Source organism: Vombatus ursinus, unplaced genomic scaffold (assembly GCF_900497805.2).
Source record: "Vombatus ursinus unplaced genomic scaffold, bare-nosed wombat genome assembly UNPS02014791.1, whole genome shotgun sequence".
Classification (NCBI taxonomy): Eukaryota; Metazoa; Chordata; class Mammalia; order Diprotodontia; family Vombatidae; genus Vombatus; species Vombatus ursinus.
In genome coordinates, this window is record NW_020954569.1 from 47426723 (window position 1) to 47444593 (window position 17871).

Sequence of the window (17871 nt, forward strand, 5' to 3'; positions counted from 1 at the left end):
GCTGGCCTGTGATACCTCAGCTGTGGCTCTTAGTTTATGAAAGCTTTAGCACTTCTTTCTTTAGGGCATTTAGGTTCCAAATAAGAAGTTGAAATTTTCTCCTAGGTCTGTTTAGGGCAAGGGTGGGCTATTTGATTGTCAAGGCCTAGGAATGAGAAGCAGGAGTGCCCTGGAGCAAACAGTTGAGAATCAAAAATATTCTCTATGACCAGCATCTGTTTACCTTAGAGCTATGACCTTCAGAATCTGAAATTGCAGTGATTACACATATGATGGGATTATACTTTGCTTCCCAGTAATATCTCACTTAAAATTGCCATATGTGGAGGTATGTAGAAGTGTACATGTGCATACATGTTTGAAAGTATTTGCTGGTAATGGTGTTGGATACCTTACAAAACCCAATGAAACATTTTTCAGAGACAGGTGAGAATTTCCTTTTCTGTCACTGTGAGAGGCATTTACCTTCAACAAATATTCTCTGCATTGTAGGTTTTGCCTAATTCGTCACTTTCACAGCTTTGAAAGCAATCCACTTATTAATAAATGCTTTTTCTGAACATTGCTTTGGACTATTCTTTCTTGTGAGAGTCTACTGCAAAATTAAGTGGTTGGAAGAACTGTATGACTACTGATAGCTGTTCTGTGCTTTAAAATCTTTTCTATAGAAACTTTGTAATTGGGGCTTAGGAGATAACAGAAGACAGTCAGGCTCAGAGAAACCAGGACCAGGAGCTCAGGTAGGTTTGTAGGCCTGGGAGAGCCTGGAGGAAGCGGGGTTTGAACCGAGGGTCTCTCCCACAAAAAAACATAAGGAGAGGAGGTGGTAAGAAATGAACAATGAGCCCACAAAGATGAGTCTAGATAGCAGATGGTTATATCAATAACTAGCAATGGCCAAGGGAGATAGGGACTATGACTAAATTCTAGTTCTGCATGAACAACTGTGGAAATCACAAAAGCATCAACTATGAAACTTAAAAGGTTCTGAACCTCTTAGGAAATGAAAGGGAGGGGCTTCCCAATGGTGCCCCAAGCCAAGGAATCAAGAAATTCGGACACAAGAGTAGGATCCCAGGAACTAGGAGGTTATGGCATAATAAAATGGCACTCTTTTCTTCAAATTACCTTGGGAAATGGTTAGCATATGTCAGAGACAGTTGTTTCCATAGAGACTTGATGTAAAAATACACACTCACAAGTATACTAACTTTATGGCTGTTTCCCTTTCTAAAACCAGAGCTAATGTTTGGAATATTCTATAGCTTATAAGGACTACTAAAAAGCACAGGAACACAGTATGAGGAACCAAGAGACATTGTGTTCTAGCCCAGGTTTGTCGGCTGAATGTCTCTGGGCACTTCGGGTCACTTCTCTGGGACTTAGTTTCCACATCTGTAAAATGAGGAAGTTGGCCCAAGAAGATGCTTCCTCCTCTTGGCCCAAGAAATACTTGGAGAGGATGGAGTTCAGGACATACCACCCACTAGTAGATGACTGACTTTCCTCTCCAATATATTTGCTTTGTTCCAAGGTTTTAGCAAAACATTAGAACCTTTTTTTTTTAAGCTAGTTCTTAGAACAGACATTTATAAATCACAGTGAAACATTGTCTTTACCATTGTAACAGAAGCTACCATTGCCAGAAAAACCATTCTGACTGCCATACCTTAGGCAACAATCGTGATTTCTTCAATGTATATATTCTTTCAAAGTCTTCCCTTTGTTGTTTACATGGACTGGGTAGTGTTGGTTTTGACTTGGCACTGACAACCTTCAGTTATTACAAGTTCAATTAGGTTTCCGTGCGGTTTCTAGCTCCAGCTTATTCCTTCCGGTTCCCAATTTTCCTGTCCTTGCAGTCACCCATCATCTGCACCTGAATAAACAGCTGTCACTGAAGTTGGAGTCTTTTTATTTTTTTTTTTTATCTTTGGTCAAAGTGCTTCTATAAGTTGGCACAGCAAACCACAGCTTAGGCTACAAATACCAACTAACAGAGTAGTAAGTTGCCCAGCAACAGAGACTGTAAATACTCCCTTTGAAATTTAGGTTGGGTACAGTAAGTTTTTCTGTGGCCAAAAAAGCACTGGTCCATATTTTCAGTTTGTTTTTTTTTTACACGTTCACAAAAATAAATTCACACATAAGTGCTAAGAGTCATCAAAGAGCTCTATGACCCCAGCCATATTGACTTCTTTGGCCCTCAATTTCTTTCCCTTTAAAATGATCTCAAAGGTCACTTCCAATTCTGATATTGCAATATTTAGAGACTGGATTGTCACAGCCCAAAAGGTATTCTAGGGCAAACTGAAGCTACCTAATGTTCCAGTGTGAGTTTTTTAAATCCAAAACTATACCTCAACACAGTAAAGACAAAAAAAAATGTGTAATCTTTGAAATAAAGACTAAAATTTACTTTCAGTTTTAAAAATAAATAACATGATAAAATTAAGTAATTTGATCGTTATATTGCACTTGTCCTGAAGTTTTATGATAAAGTTCTGCAGTTAGATAACTTCAGGATCTGAAGTCACAGTGGTTTCACATATAATAGGATTATGCTTTGTTTTCTAATATCACCCATAACTGCTCTGTGTGTACGCTCGTGTATGCATACGTGTGTATTTGGAACTCTTTGCTGCTGGTGGTAGCAGACACCTTATAAAGCCCTTTGAAACATATCTCAGATAGAAAAACCTGGGAATTGTAGAATTTTCATTCATACAAAAAAAAAAAGGTGTGGAGGTGGGGATGGGAAGAGAGGAATTCCTTTCTAAAAGCGAGGCCAAAAAGATGTTCCCATTGCCCTAAACCTCAATCTGATCACAGGAAAAAAGCCACGGAATGCTTATTTGCAATCTATTATTATCATGAATTCAGATATACTATGACAGGCACCAGCACAGTGACCCCTCAGAACATACTAGTTCTCAATTGAACCACTGCAGCTAGGAGCTAGGAGTGAATATTTGAAGACTATCCCTGGTGGTTCCCACATTAGCAGCGCTGCACCTTCAGCAGGGTCAGTGGTTTTCATGTTCCCCTTGTATTCCCGGGCAACTCTCTTCCTACTGTTGCTAATATTGGGTGGTCCTGGTTCCTCATTTCCCACCGATGACTTCTGTCAGTGACCATAAATGGCCTTCTCCTTCCAAAGCCATTGCTTATAAGAACAGATACAGTTGGGGAGGCGGGGTGTGCAAGATTTTATTTTTGTGTTATTAGAGTCTACCTTCTCAGTTAATCAAAATATTCAGTCATGTGAATAAGTTGGGCACCAAGCTGTTAGTCTACAGCAGAGCAGTGGCTGCCCTAATGGATTTTAGCTGCCCAAGATTTCAATTAATGTTAAAAGCCCCAGAAGGAATGTGGGAAGCTTCTCCTCCCTTCTCCCAGCCAGGGCTCCAGAACAAGAGAGGAACTGCTAAGGATGACTTTCAATCTCCCCACGATAAAAGTTCCTCTGAAGACAGCATTTGGAGTCAAGATTGCCATATGTCCCCACTCCCCCATGAATTGAGATGTCAGGGAACCAATAAAACAGAAGTAATTCTGAATCGAGAGACAGGACTTTTGGTTTCTCATTTCATGATGATACAGAGCAGCGTATAAGCACAAATTGATATGTAGTCGGGCAACCTTGAGAGGATATCGAATTCTGTATTGGATAACCTGGTAATTAACCACAACCATCACCTCTGTCCTTTCCCAAACTTAGACTATGGTATATCCTGTCCCACTGCCCTGGCCACCATTATCTTGTACTAGACCTCAGCTGTTGCCATGGATGATTCCATGCTGCTGAGCCTGTCCTTATCCCTATCCCCCAGCCAAGATGAGGTACAATAGGATAGCCTCTTCCTGCCCCAAAGGGCACAACCAGAGCCAGGACTACCACAATGAGGATTATTTGTGCTTCTGATTTTCTGTGCAAATGGCTCCTTAAATATGGGTGATTAGAGATTGACTATAGTACAGAGTACCTAAGTAGTGGGGAAATGAAGCACAAAGTACAGATCAGAGTCAGCAGAAAGCAATCCAAGAAGGCTTCCTGGGAGAGGTGAGTTTTGAGGAAGGGCAAGGGCATGATATGGCAGACATGAGACAGTATTCAGATGGAAAGAATGGCATGTGCAAAGGCACAGAGAAGCTTAGATCTCATCTGATAGGTAACAGGGGAGCCATTGTGGGCATTTGAGGAGTGGGGGTGATGTAATGGAAATGGTGTTCCAGGGCTTGCCTTGGGTGGAGCTGAGGAAATAGAGCACTGACTTCTGACCTCATTTGGTTTTCAATGCCCACTATTTTTCTATTTGACTGCCCTGAGCCATCATTTTATTCTTGTGCCTGTGACTATCACCCCTTAGAGTCTTAGGTCATAGACACAGAATAAGGGAATTGATTTTATTTAGATCTTTTAAATTCTAATCAGGGAATGTTTTTAAACAGGATATGAAACCAGGTACACAGGGCTGTCAGTTGCTAGGAGGGTGTTGTGTTTACCATTTGGGAGGAGGTACAAAGGAAATCAGTCTTTACAACACTCCAGGGCTTCTGAAAACTGGCCCTGCCAAAGTCACATACAGGTCATGTCTACACAGAACAATTACCCACTTTTCCAGTTTAGCTGTCACCTTTGATCAAATTAACTAAAAAGCTGGCAGATTTCTATTGCCTTTTGCAGCCCATACACACCCTACTTCCCCCAGTTTACAAAGGACTATGAAAAGAAAACGGGGGGGGAGGGGAACAGAGAAGCTATTCTTAATATTTTGAGGGCACCATCATAGGTCTCTGTGACTTGCCTACCCAAAGGCAGAACACGAGGCTGGGCTGAATTAACCCTGCACCTGACTGTGTGAAATCTGTTCTATTATTTATATTCTTAAACATTGCGAAGCCATGGATTTTTGAAGCCACGTTTAAAGTTTACAAGGTGTTTTAGACACGTTCCCCAACTTGATCATAAATATGGATTGTTAGAACCAATGAACTAATTTTTAGACAAATAAGTTGAATAAAAGTTCCTCGAGGTCAAGAACTGCTTTAATTTTGTCTTTGTATCCCAGGGCCTAGCATGGTGCTTGGCACATAGTAGGCACTTAATAGGCAGGGGGTGATTGATAAACTGATAAATTGAAGATGTGTTGACAAACTACTCAATATTTTGTTGGGTTAAAAAACCATTGCTTCTAGATTGGATTTCCTGATCATTCACAGAGATACTATTCAGAATTTTTTGTGTAAATGCTGCCTTGGAAGAATCTAAATATATGTGGTTTTTTGTAGAAGGTAAGGGTAAAAGGAGGAGGTATAATTTCAGGAGCTGCTTGAATGACAGAAAGAAGATGGCTGAGCCCACCTGAAAAGAACAAGAAGATCAAGGCTTTCTTATGTTTAGGATGCAGACAAGGAGAAAGCTTGGAAGTGAAAGTGGGATGATTAGATGGAAAAGCACCAGATGATTTTGTGACAGACAGAATTAGGGAGAAGGAGCCAGTACCCCAGAGAAGGCCAGTAGAAAACTTGAAAGAAGAGACTGAAAGCCCTTTAATAATGACCTTAAGAAGCAAGTAGAGAGCCATAAATGGTATCTGGAGAGAAGCCAGCTTTGAAGGTCCATGACAAACAATGATGTGCAAGCAAGATATATAGATACAGATATATATATGTATGTATGTATGCATTGAGAGGGAATAAATTTGAAATAATCAGCAGAGGGAAGATATTAGAATTAAAGGGGATTGGGAAAGATTTCCTGGAAAAAATTTTAGCTGGGACTTAAAGGCAGCCAGAAGGTCAACCTGCAGAGGGAGAGCATTACTGGCATTAGAGAAAATGCCCAGCCTTGGGAGATAGAGTAAGCAAGGAGATTGGTGGCACTGGATCATAAAGTATGACAGGGCTTGGGGGATGAAAGGTATAAGAAGACTGGAAAGGTAGGGAGAATGGGGCTGGGTTATGAAGTGCTTTGAACTCCAAACAGCAGATTTTATATTTGATCCTGGAGGTGATAGGGAGCCCCTGGAGCTTACTGAAGGGGAGGGAGATGATAACATGGTCAGACTTGTACTTTGGGAAGATCACTTTGATGGCTGGTTGGAAGATGGACCAGATAGTTAGGAGAGACTTACGGCAGAGAGATCAACCAGTCGGCTTGCAAAATAATCCAACGTGAGAGGCTGTAGGAGGTTAGTGCAGCAGTGTCAGAGGAGAGAATGAGCATTAATATGGCTCCCACTATACAGCAGGCTCTTTATAGATATCTCATTTGTGGAAGTAAGGAAAGGAGCCGGAACATGAACTTAGCCATGTCGATCCTAAGTCTTGTGGTTCTTCTGTCACGTTATACTGCCTCACTCCCAATTTAACTTATCAATGACATAAGCAGGCAGTTAGAAGACATAGGAGTAAAGTCTAGAAATATCATATTCAGACAGTGAGGGCACAATAACAGGTAAGCACAGGCAGGCCTTGTGTTCAGATAGGCTTTTATTTTAATCCTCATGTTGAAACCCGGCATCCCACAGTTCCTCTGACTGATCCCTTCAACCAATCCAATGGAGTCACAATAACAGGGTCCAAAACTGCAGGGTTTCAGAAAACTGTTTGATTTAACATGGCCATATCCAAGGAAGATACTCACAGTTTACTTTTTATTGTTTTGTAAAAAAAAAAAAAAAGAAAAGAAAAGAAAAGAAAAAGAAAGAAAGAAAGAATAGGAAAAAAAAAGAAAAAAAAATAGCATGCAAGAGTGGCTGTGGACAAAACTATGAAGCCGATGGAGTTTGTCTCTGCTGCCCTCCAGTCTGCCCGTTCCCTGCCCATGTCCTGTCCTGTCCTGTCCCCCCATGCCTTTAACCTGTGCCCAGGGTCCCTACTATGCCACTCTAGCTACAATTACCCTTTCCCAGGCAGTGCCCTATTTCTATAGAAACATAAATTTAAAAGATTTGGAGAGATCTTAGAAAACATCAAGATCAAACCCTTCATTTGACAGATGAAGAAACTGAGATGAAAAAGGGAAGAGACTGACCCAAAGTTGCACAAGTAACAAGAGGAAAAACCTAAAGGAAAATGGCAGTCTTCTGCCTCTGGGCCTACATGCTCTGGACTGGTCTGTTCCGTCAACATTTTCCTCATATCAGCATTCCCCAACTGTTTATAAGTAAGAAAATAAATTAATCCATATTAAAGTATTATTGGGGAAGCTTGGTAGTGCAGTGGACAGTGTCAGGTCTGGAGTCAGGAAGACTCATCTTCCTGAGTTCAAATCCAGCCTCAGACACTTACTAGCTGTGTGACCCTGGGCAAGTCACTTAAGCCTGTTTGCCTCAGTTCCTCATCTGTAAAATAAGCTGGAGAAGGGAATGGAAAACCACTCCACTATCTTTGCCAAGAAAACCTCAAGTAGGGTTACAAAGAGTTGGACACAACTGAAATAACCAAACAACACAAAACAAAGTATTAGTAGTAGTAGTAACTCACATTTATGACCAATAACGCTTAATGTGTGATCCTTCCCAGACATTTAATGGTGTAAAATGCTTAACACAAAGCAATGACTCTCTAATGATAGAATTCCAGGTTCTAAGGAAGGAGCTCTTAACTTTCTTTTGTGTCATGGACTCCTTTAACAATCTAGTGAGCCTTAGCCATGCCTTCTCAGACAAATGTTTTTGAATTCATAAAACAAAATGCACAGAATTACTAAAGAAACCAATTATGTTGCATTTTTTTTTTAACTTCATGGATGGCAGGTCAAGAAGGGGAGTTTTTTAGGGCAGGCAGAGTAGCTTTCCCAGCATTCTGGGAAGCTCCTACTCCTTTTATATCTGAGACCAGTCAGCACTATGTGTAATCATTGAAGACAATGAAAATCATTGGAATCATCTGCTGGAAGAAATGGGCATGTTTTAACTGCAGAAGATTTTGATAAAGGGGGATAGGAAGCTGGGTGGCACAGTAGATAAGAGTGCTTGGCCTGGAGTCAGGAAGACTTATCTTTGTGAATTCAAATCCTACTCTCACACTTACCAGCTGCTTGATCGTGGGCAAATCACTTACCCCTGTTTGCCTCGGTTTCCTCATCTGTAAAATGAACTGGAGAAGGAAATAGCAAACCACTCCAGTGTCTCTACCAAGAAAATCCCCAAAAGGGGTCGATGAAGAGTTGGATGTGACTGAAACAACTGAACAACAGGGGTGGGGACATAAGTTCCTTTAAGCATATGAACGGCCATTATATAGAACAGATAGTACGTTTATTCTATTTGGCCCTAGAGGGCAGAACCAGAAGCAATGGGTAGAAACTGTAGAGAAGCAGATTTAGGTTAGATTTAAAGAAAAATTAATGAACAATTAGTTGCACAAAAGTGGAAGGGGTTGTCATCCCTGAAAGGCAAGTGGGAGGCTGTGTCATACAGGGAATGCTTTTTCAGAGATGGGATGGATGGGATGGTTGAAAGGCCCCTTCCAGTTCTGAGATGCTAGGATTCATGTGTGGCTTGCAGATTTAGTCTCATTTCTTCAAAATCATCCCCTTGTATAATAAAAAAGGAACAAACATGCCATTTCCCTAAAAATGTTCCCTACTTCTAATTGGTCAGTAAGCCAGGCTGGCAAAACATAATTTCTCTGTCATTATTGAGTACATTATTGTACTTGGGAGGGAGGGGTGTGTGTGTGTGTGTGTGTGTGTGTGTGTGTGTGTGTGTGTGTGTTGCTGTCTCCTCTTGTCCCACTGGACCAGCTTTTCTCACAGACTACTAGCCTTTTTCTGTGTTGACTGCAATTTTCCTACCATTTCATTTGTCACTGGCAGTGCTATCCCCAGTTTCAACTAGAAAATGATTTGACAAACACTCCTCCTTAGATGTTCTCTAATCAGACTCTTCCTCAGATCCAAAACACTTGATGCATTGTGGGGAATGATACAAGTGTGTTGACTCAGTGGAACACCCCATATGGTATGATCAGCCCATATACAATGAGCTCAAATTCCCTTCTGAGTCACTCAGACTAATGGGAGAATTAATTGTGTGTCCCTAAGGCTTATCATGCAGTGTGGTGATGCTCCACAGTAACCTGGATTTTTACATTCTCAGGACTGCCCGTCATGTCCAATTCTCTGACTAGCCCCTACACCCTTCTACTTGTTCTCTTCTTTTTCTATTGCAGAGGGAAGTCCTGCAGGACAATTACTTTTGAACAATTTAAAGAAGCTCTGGAAGAACTCTCAAAGAAGCGATTTAAAGATAAGAGCAATGAGGAGGCGATCCAGGAGATACACAAACTCATCGAAGGAAAAGCCCCAATAATATCAGGAGTGACGGTATAGAAACGCATCATGGGGCTAGCTTTCAGGCTTTACCTGGGGGGAGTGGCTCCCCTCCAGCTGTGCTTGGGATGTACGGTGGGGAGGAATAGCTAGGAGGAATGGGCTTGCTCTCATGTATCTATATCACAACTCTGAGTCATGGTAGAGGAGGAGAAGGGAGGAACGAGGAGGGAAGGAGAATGGGCAGCAATGGACGTGGAGGGGGAGGTGCACTAAAGGACTGATGAGGGGCAGTGTTCACTCACCTGACACTGCCTGATCACTTCCCCTTCTGATTTCCTGGCATAGGACGGTGGCATAGGACCTCAGATGCCCAAGGCTATCTGGGAACCATGGGACCTTAACCAAAATCCACTTTACCTCTGGGCAGGTCCTCATCACCTCACGCTTGGAGTATTTCAATAACCTGCTGGTGGGTCTGCCTGCCTCAAGTCTCTCTCCACTCCAATCCATCCTCCATTCAGCCACTAAAGTGATTTTCCTAAAACTCAGGTCTGACCATGTCTCCCCTCCTCAGTAAACTCCAGTGGCTTCCTATTGACTCCAGGAGCAAATACAAAATGCTTTTTTTTGGCATTCAAAGCCCTTCAAAACCTAGCCCCGTCCTACCTTTCCAATCTTCTTACACCTTACTCCCTAACATATACTCTTTGATCCAGTGATACTGGCCTCCTGGCTGCTGCATGAACAAGACATCTCTTGGCTCCAGGCATTCTGCCTGGTTGTTCCCTGTGCCTGGAACACTCTTCCCCACTCCATTCTGACTACTGACCTCCCTGGCTTCCTTTAAGTCCCAACTAAAATCCCACCTTCTTCAGGAAGTCTTCCTCAACTCTTCTTAATTTCAGTGCTTCCCTTCCCCCCAATTATTTTTTATTTATTCTGTATGTAGCTTGCTTTGTATATATTTGTTTATATATTGTCTCTCCCATTAGATTGCAAGCTCCTTGAGATCAGGGACTGTCTTTTGCCTCTTTTTTTATCCCCAGAGCTTAGCATAGTGCCTGGCGTATAGTAGGTGCTTAATAAATGTTTATCGAATGAATTAATGAAAATGAGGTACAGGCAGGATTAGTGTCCCTCCAACAACATTACTATCACTTAAAGCCACTCAAATGGACCTTCCCAACAAAAGTTCAGTCTCCGTAGTATTCATGCTTTGCAGCCAAGTGAGAGCTAGACATGTTGCACTAACATTTAGTCTCATCTGCTCCTAACTGTGAGATCTTGGGCAAATCACTTCCCTGGGGCTCAGTTTTCTCACCTTTAAATGAAGAGTCTGGGCTAGATGAGGCTCCATGGCCCACAGTGTGCCTATCTTCTGAACCTTCTGATTTAATTTTATTTTTTTAATGGAGGTAGCATGGTACAGTGGGATGCAGGTGGTACAGTGGATAGAGTGGCAGGCCTGGAGTCAGGACGAATCATCTTCCTGAGTTCAAATCCAGCCTCAGATACGTATTGGCTGTGTGACCCTGGGTAAGTCACTTTACCCTATTTGCCTCAGTTTCCTCATCTGCAAAATGAGCTGAAGGAAGAAATGGCAAACCATTCCAGTATTTTTGCCAAGAAAACCCAAAATGAGGTCACGAAGAATTGGACACGACTAAACAACAACAATAAGCAAGGTGCAGTAGAACAGAGGTATCAGAGGGCAGGCTGCTGAGCGTTATGGGAACCCAGATTAAAATGTAATTGGGAAATATTTTTTTAAACAAATCAAAATACAACAGAACAGATTATTTTGTTAATATGTAATAATATGTAATATGTTAACATGTAAAATGTTAATATGGAATAATAATATTAATAATATTTTATATATTTTCATGTTTCATTAAATATTTCTCAATTATATTTTTTAAAAAAATTTAACATTCATTTTAAAAAATTTTGAGCTCCAAATGCTCTCTCTCCCTCCTGTCCCCCACCCCACCACTTGAGAAGGCAAGCAATAGATATTGATTATTCATGTGAAATCATGCAAAACATATTTCCACATTAGCCATGTTGCAAAACACACACAAAAAAACCTCAATACAAGTAAAGAAAGTTTTAAATGTATTCTTCAATCCACACTCAGAGTTCATCAGTCCTCTCTCTGGAGATAGATAGTATTTATCATCATGGATCCTTGTCTTGGATCATTATCTTGACCCAAGTAGCTAAGTCTTTCAATATCTAGTTTTCTAAGTCAATATGCAGTCCACAGGAATGCTTAGGGATGGTTTGGTGGTCCCCATTCTTGGTTGAATTTGACAGCCCTTACAGTAGAGTATTCTAGGTTTTAAATCAGAGGGCCTGGGTCCAAATCCTGACTCTACTACCTACTGCCCTGGGCAAGTCACTTAATTTCTCTTATCCTGTTTCCTCATTTGTAAATTGAGTTGTACTCAATCACCTCTTAATCTCATAAAATTTACAATCTGTGATTGAAACTAGCATTATGATTAGACTTCAAGCACATTTGCAATGAGTACCTATAGATTTTAAGGGAGAGCAGGAACTAAGTACTGTCTATTCACAGAAGAGTGAGTAAGGAGTTGTCTTTGTTTTGTTTTCGCCATCCATGCTGAATCTTAGTCTGCTTGCGGAGGATTTCAGTCACTCTGCTACATAATAAGCAAGGTGGATGAGTTGCCAGCTTGCTATAATTTGAAGAGGGAGGAAAAGTCCTTTTACGTCCTCCTTTCTAATACCTCTCTTTATATTAGTCACTGATAACTGAAAATCTACCTTGTATTATCTCTAGGCTTTGTCCTTTGTTAAAATGTCCTTGGGAAGGGTGACTTCCTAAATCTTTCAGTCATTCATACCTCAGTGCAAATGAATCTATCAGACCCTTTTCTGGGAGCAGGCTCTGTAAAATAAGTGGTTAAGAAAGCATGAGAGCAACGAGCAATTGATATTGAGGGAAAAACAAACAAGAGTAAGAAAGATTCCAAGAATGTTGATGAAGACAAATATAGACTTAGCAATTTTGCACTGCCCATCAGTATCAGAGGACAGGGAGAGGATTAACATTTCAGACACTGAGCAGCTAGAGTTGAACCCATGAGATGGCATGAGGAGCTGATATAATAACTGATAAGCTACTGAGTCTAACCCCTTCATTTTACAGATAAAGAAACTGAGCCACAGAGAGAGTAGATGACTTGCCAAGAGGTGTACACCTTATAAATGCTTGAGGTGGAATTTGAACCTAAGTCTTTCTGACTCCAAGTCCATTTATACCACTAATACTCAAAGTGTGGTCTAGGGACCTTTGGGGGCTCCTGAGACCCTTTTAGGGGATCTGCAAGGTCAAAACTATTTGCATAAAATATTTGACATTGTAATTTCTAATATGGTGAATATTGATAGATATGACAGAAATAAACAAATGGTCTTTGAGGGGTCCTCAATAATTTTGAAGCTTACAAAGGGGTCCCAAGGCCCAAAACTTTGAGGACCACTGTACCACACTATACTGGCATTGAATGATAGCACTGTCAACACATCTAAGAAAAGATTGGGTCATAAAAGGTTAAGTCCCTGGGTATTTTTGGAGGGTTAGATAGCATTTCATAGCATCCTTGAATTCTGAAGAAGATAAAAGAAAGTGTTTGTCTTGAGGTTGATTCTATTCATTTCAGTCTTACTTGACCAGGTTCCCAACACAGCAGGAAATTCTAATTTCACTGTTGAGTTTATCATGTCCTGGCTACTTTAGCCAACTTTTTTTTTCTTAAACTGGGCCCATTTAGATTATCATTGGGGTCTTCTAACATTCAGAAGTTGGGGGAGTAACAGAATTGTCCAAAAATGCAGTAAGCTAAAATTTTGTGAGATAATGAGTTCTTTGTCAGTGGAAGTGTTTAAGCACAGGCTGAATGACCATCTGTCAGGGATGTTGTGGGATACATAACAAGTTTAAGTGCTTTTATGCCATAATTTCCTTTGAGTCTATAGACACATTACTATCCCCATTTGCAGATGAAGAAGTTGAGGCTCAAAGGCTAAGTGAACTTGCCCAAGGTCACACAGGTCATCAGTGGCAGAGTTTGGATAAGAACCCAGATCTCCTTCCTCCTACTCCAATGTTGTTTTTTTGTTTTTGTTTTTGTTTTTTTTTCCCTCTGCACCATAAAATATCTTCCAAGAAATATCTGAGGGCTCATCTGACACTCTCAGACTGGAGAAAACCTGGTCAATGTCCACAATCCAGATCATTCAAAGCTCCATGTGGTTTGTTTTACTATTTAGCCATACCCTATGGCCAACTGGAACCCAGCCCAGGATGAATGTGGAATAAAGAATTCAGAATTAATGTAGAAGTGTGCTTATGATTGGTGCAAATTTCTGAGAATGAAATGTTTGTGCAGTAAGCTGTATCAGTTATACATGACAAGAACCAAATTAATGAATTTTCTAGGATGCACTCTATTCTACTCAATGGATTTACCCAATTTGGTCTTCATAGGCCAACCTCATTTAGCACTGAACTTACTAACCACTTCTGGCTATGGATTTTCTTAAAACCTATTTCTATTCTATATACATATATACATATACATATATATATACACTTATATACATACACACATACACATATATATATATATACCATGTCTATGTCATATATAGATATATATGTGTATGTACCCACTCATTTAATTTTTAAAAATATTTTAAAATTTCATTTATTTTAAAATTATTATTAAAATTAAAATTATTTTAAAATTACTCATTTATTTTAAAGTTCTTTTTAAATTTTGAGTTCCAGATTCTCTCCTCCTTCCCACTCCCACATCTACCAAGAAGGCAAGAATTATGATATCAATTATACATGTGAAATCATGCAAAATATGCTTCTATATTAGCCATATTTTTAAAAGGCAAGAAAAATAAAGAAAGTGATAAAATTATTCTTTCCTTTGCCCTCAGAGTTCATCATGTCCTCTCTTTGGAGGTGAATAGCATTTTTTCATCATGAGTCCTTTGGAATTGTCTTGGATCACTGGATTGGCCAAGTCTTTCACAGTTCATCATTGCAACACTGCTGTTACTGTGCAGAGTGATTTTCCAGTTTTTCTCACTTCACTTTGCATCAGTTCATTTAGGCCTTGTCATGTTTTTCTGAAATCATTCACTCGTTTGTGAAACATTTGGGTGCCAATTATGTACCCCAACCTTCTCTGAGTTTGCCTTTGCCTTTTTTTTTCCTCATCACTCCTCACTTTAGAAGTCTGGCACTTTGCAAACCTTAAAAGTGCTATATAAGTATTAGTTGTTAAGAATAATAAGCCCAGGCAGGACAATAAACACCAGTCTTTGCACACAGTCTGCAAGAAAGATAAGATATACCTAATGTGACTTATGAAATAGATACCTAAAAGAATTATTTTGCAGTAAATTCAGCAAGCATTTATTAAGCACCTACTGTATGCCAGGCACTGTGCTTGACACTGAGGAGACAGACAATAATCAAACATTCCATGTCAAGGAACTTATACTGTATTGGGAGTAAAGGGGATGGGATTTTACTGTACTTTAGATCCTTGGTTCCCTTCTCATTTTGTTTTATAGGACACTGCATATTTGGGTAAGACAGGTTCCTGTTTCCTTAAGTAATTTGTTTGGGATGGGAGTGAAACAGCCAAAGGATGTTTTAGGGTGGTGATGGGAGGGAGGGCAGGGGTTTGTAGAAGGGTTATTCATGTAGGTTCAGCAAATTCAAATTTTACTGTTTGGATAGAATTTTTAGAGCCTAAGGTTTATTTTGCTGTTTGTTTGTTTTGAACAGTATTCACCAGGACTATTCTTAAAGACAACAGACTAATAAAATTCCTAAAAATTTAAGCTAACATATAGTAGTAGATCCATGACAGCCAGACATGGTGGAACATACAATTATTGTTGTTTGGTCTTTTGAGTGGTATCTGACTCGTTGTGACCCCATCTGGGGTTTTACTGGCACAGATACCAGAATGGTTTGCTATTTCCTTTTCCAGCTCATTTTAGAGATGAGGAAACTGAGGCAGAGTTAAGTGACTTGCCCAAGGTCACACAGCTAGTAAGTGTCTGAGGACAGATTTGAACTCAGGAAGAGGAATCTTCCCAACTCCAGGCGCAGCATTCTATCTACTACACCACCTAGAAAGACCTTGCAAATTCAGTATTTTGGGGGAAGCGCAAGCTCTGAGCTTCCACTGGGCCACAGAATCAATATCACTCAGTTTCTAAAGTCCATGAGTTCAGGCTTTGGTTGGGCCCAGAGCTGGGGTTATTCTGGGCCTTTGCCATCCTTCTGCTTCTAACAGCAGAATATATAATCAGTACATTTAGGCCATCACTCCTAACACCACACACTATTCCTTTCTCATATTTTAAAACGCCCATCGCCTGGGTTCCAAACTTATTAGGAAACATGCGTTGTCTAATAAAAGCTATTAAGATCTCTCCTACCCTTTTCCCTACTGCCCTGGGAGGCCTTTGAGGTAAATTTTTTTTTCCTTTCTTTGTGAGGCAATTCGGATTAAGTGACTTGCCCAGTATCACATAGCTAGTAAATGTCAAGTGTCTGAGGCCAGATTTGAACTGAGGTCCTCCTAACTCCAGGGCTGATGCTCTATCCACAGCGCCACCTAGCCACTCTTTTTTTTTTATTTTTTTTTTTTAATTTTGAGGTAAAGCTTTAATGAAAAGAGGGATTTGAATAGACAGAAATGAGGTGGGGGGGATGGAGGGGGGGAGCTATCCATTCCCACGTGGTCCTATTATTTGGTATAGGTATCTCCCCCACTCATTAACCCTAGGTTAAGAACCCCTATCCTAGAGAGTAAGGCCTAGATTGTATATATCTCTGTAACCATATTGACTAGCATAGTGCCTTAGCATACGTCCAATTAAATTGAACTGGTTGACAAGAAATGTTTATTTTACATATTTACCCCTCTGCCTTTTCCTTCTTTTTTCCTCTCTCTCTCTCTCACCCTTCTCCTCCCCATGCCTGGTCAACCTTCTTGCATCTCCACTACAGAAAGCCATCTCCTCTCCAACCGTGTCACGACTTACAGATACATCCAAATTCACTGGTTCCCACAAGGAGAGGTTCGATCCATCTGGCAAGGGGAAGGGCAAGGCGGGGAGAGTGGACTTGGTGGATGAGTCAGGCTACGTGCCTGGATATAAGCATGCGGGCACATACGACCATAAAGTCCAAGGAGGGAAATAGGCGTCTCGTACGGACAACAAGCAAGCATTGTCAGGACGGCGATGGCACACTGTTCAGGTTGGCATGAATGAGAAGGTGATGATGTTGGAAATTGTTTTCAGGAACTGGAACTTATTCTACCACCTGCTGAGGTCCTCACAACACAGGGCAACACTTCTTTACATTCCTCATGTTTAACGTGGGCAAAAGCAAAAGGAAAAAAAGAGTCTCTGAGCTTTAGGCAGGAAACCAAATGGAAATGTCTTTTTTTTTTTCTTTCTGATCCACACCATATCAGTAGCACTAAGAGGCCAACATTCCCAAATGTTCAGTGTTGCTTCAGGGTCTCCTTTTACCCCTCAAATGGAGTGTTCTCCTGGCCTGCTTCATGTTTGGCAGAGTATCTTTCAGAAGAACATCTCCCACTTGAGTGGGTTGGGGGTCTGGCCATGCCTGATTCCCTTCTAATGAGTCCACTCTGCCCTCGGAGACAAAATGCTGAGCATTAAACTGGGAAGTAAATGGCTATTTTTCCAAAGAGACTTCCATAGATCCGTATTACTACCCTATTTCCAAGCAGAGGAAGTTTCTTCCTGGAAAGCCAGAGAAATGAGCTCCTGGATGATTAGTATGTGAGCAGGGGGATTAACAGGGCACATCTCCATATGTCTAAAGTGGCCTCTTCCCCTTATGTGAACCATACCCACTTTAATCCAAATCACCAACACATATAAGGGACTGGGGGTGGGAGGGGGGGAAGGGGGAGGCTGGAGGCAATTAGAGCTAATCTACTAACCAGAACTATAAAGACAACTAAACTAAGCCTTAGGTGGCAGAAAACAAGATTAAAGGATGGCCACAATTTGTTTCTAGGCTTACACTGCCACATAGTGGGTGCGAAGGGCATCGGGGGGAGTCTCACGTACATTGTTTAACATGCAAAGGCTAACCCTAACACTACTGAGAGGTTTTGCCCAGAATTTGGTTCACACTGCCATGCTGTGTGTTTGTGTAAGGGGCAGAAGCCTAATACATGTGAGCACAACTCCACACATCTACATGGTGTTTGCTTATATGCTAGCTCTGAGGTGACGAAGTTAGAAATCTCAAATAACAAGGTCAAATGAATGGGAAGAAAGTCTTACGAGGTAGGACACGAAAACTTCCCAGTTTACAAAAAGCTAATCATCCCCTCACCTCTCCTCCCTCTCTAGAGCAGCAGAAAAATGGCTTAGAGTTTGAAATAAAGTCTTCTAATATTTATGAAGCATGTGAGCAATTTATGAAAGGCATTGGTATGTGTCACAGAGTGCTCATTTCAGATTACTTAATG

General features: G+C 40.8%; 1 protein-coding gene across 1 annotated transcript in view; it reads left to right on the plus strand.

Annotated features, from left to right (window-relative positions):
- TPPP (tubulin polymerization promoting protein) overlaps positions 1-17277 on the plus strand; it is a 137324-nt gene extending 120047 nt beyond the window's left edge. The window contains exons 3-4 of the mRNA XM_027869001.1: positions 9184-9337; positions 16365-17277. Coding sequence (XP_027724802.1) covers positions 9184-9337; positions 16365-16559 — 349 coding nt within the window. The 3' untranslated portion in view covers positions 16560-17277. The remainder of the gene's footprint in view (positions 1-9183; positions 9338-16364) is intronic.
- Positions 17278-17871: the final 594 nt, after the last annotated feature.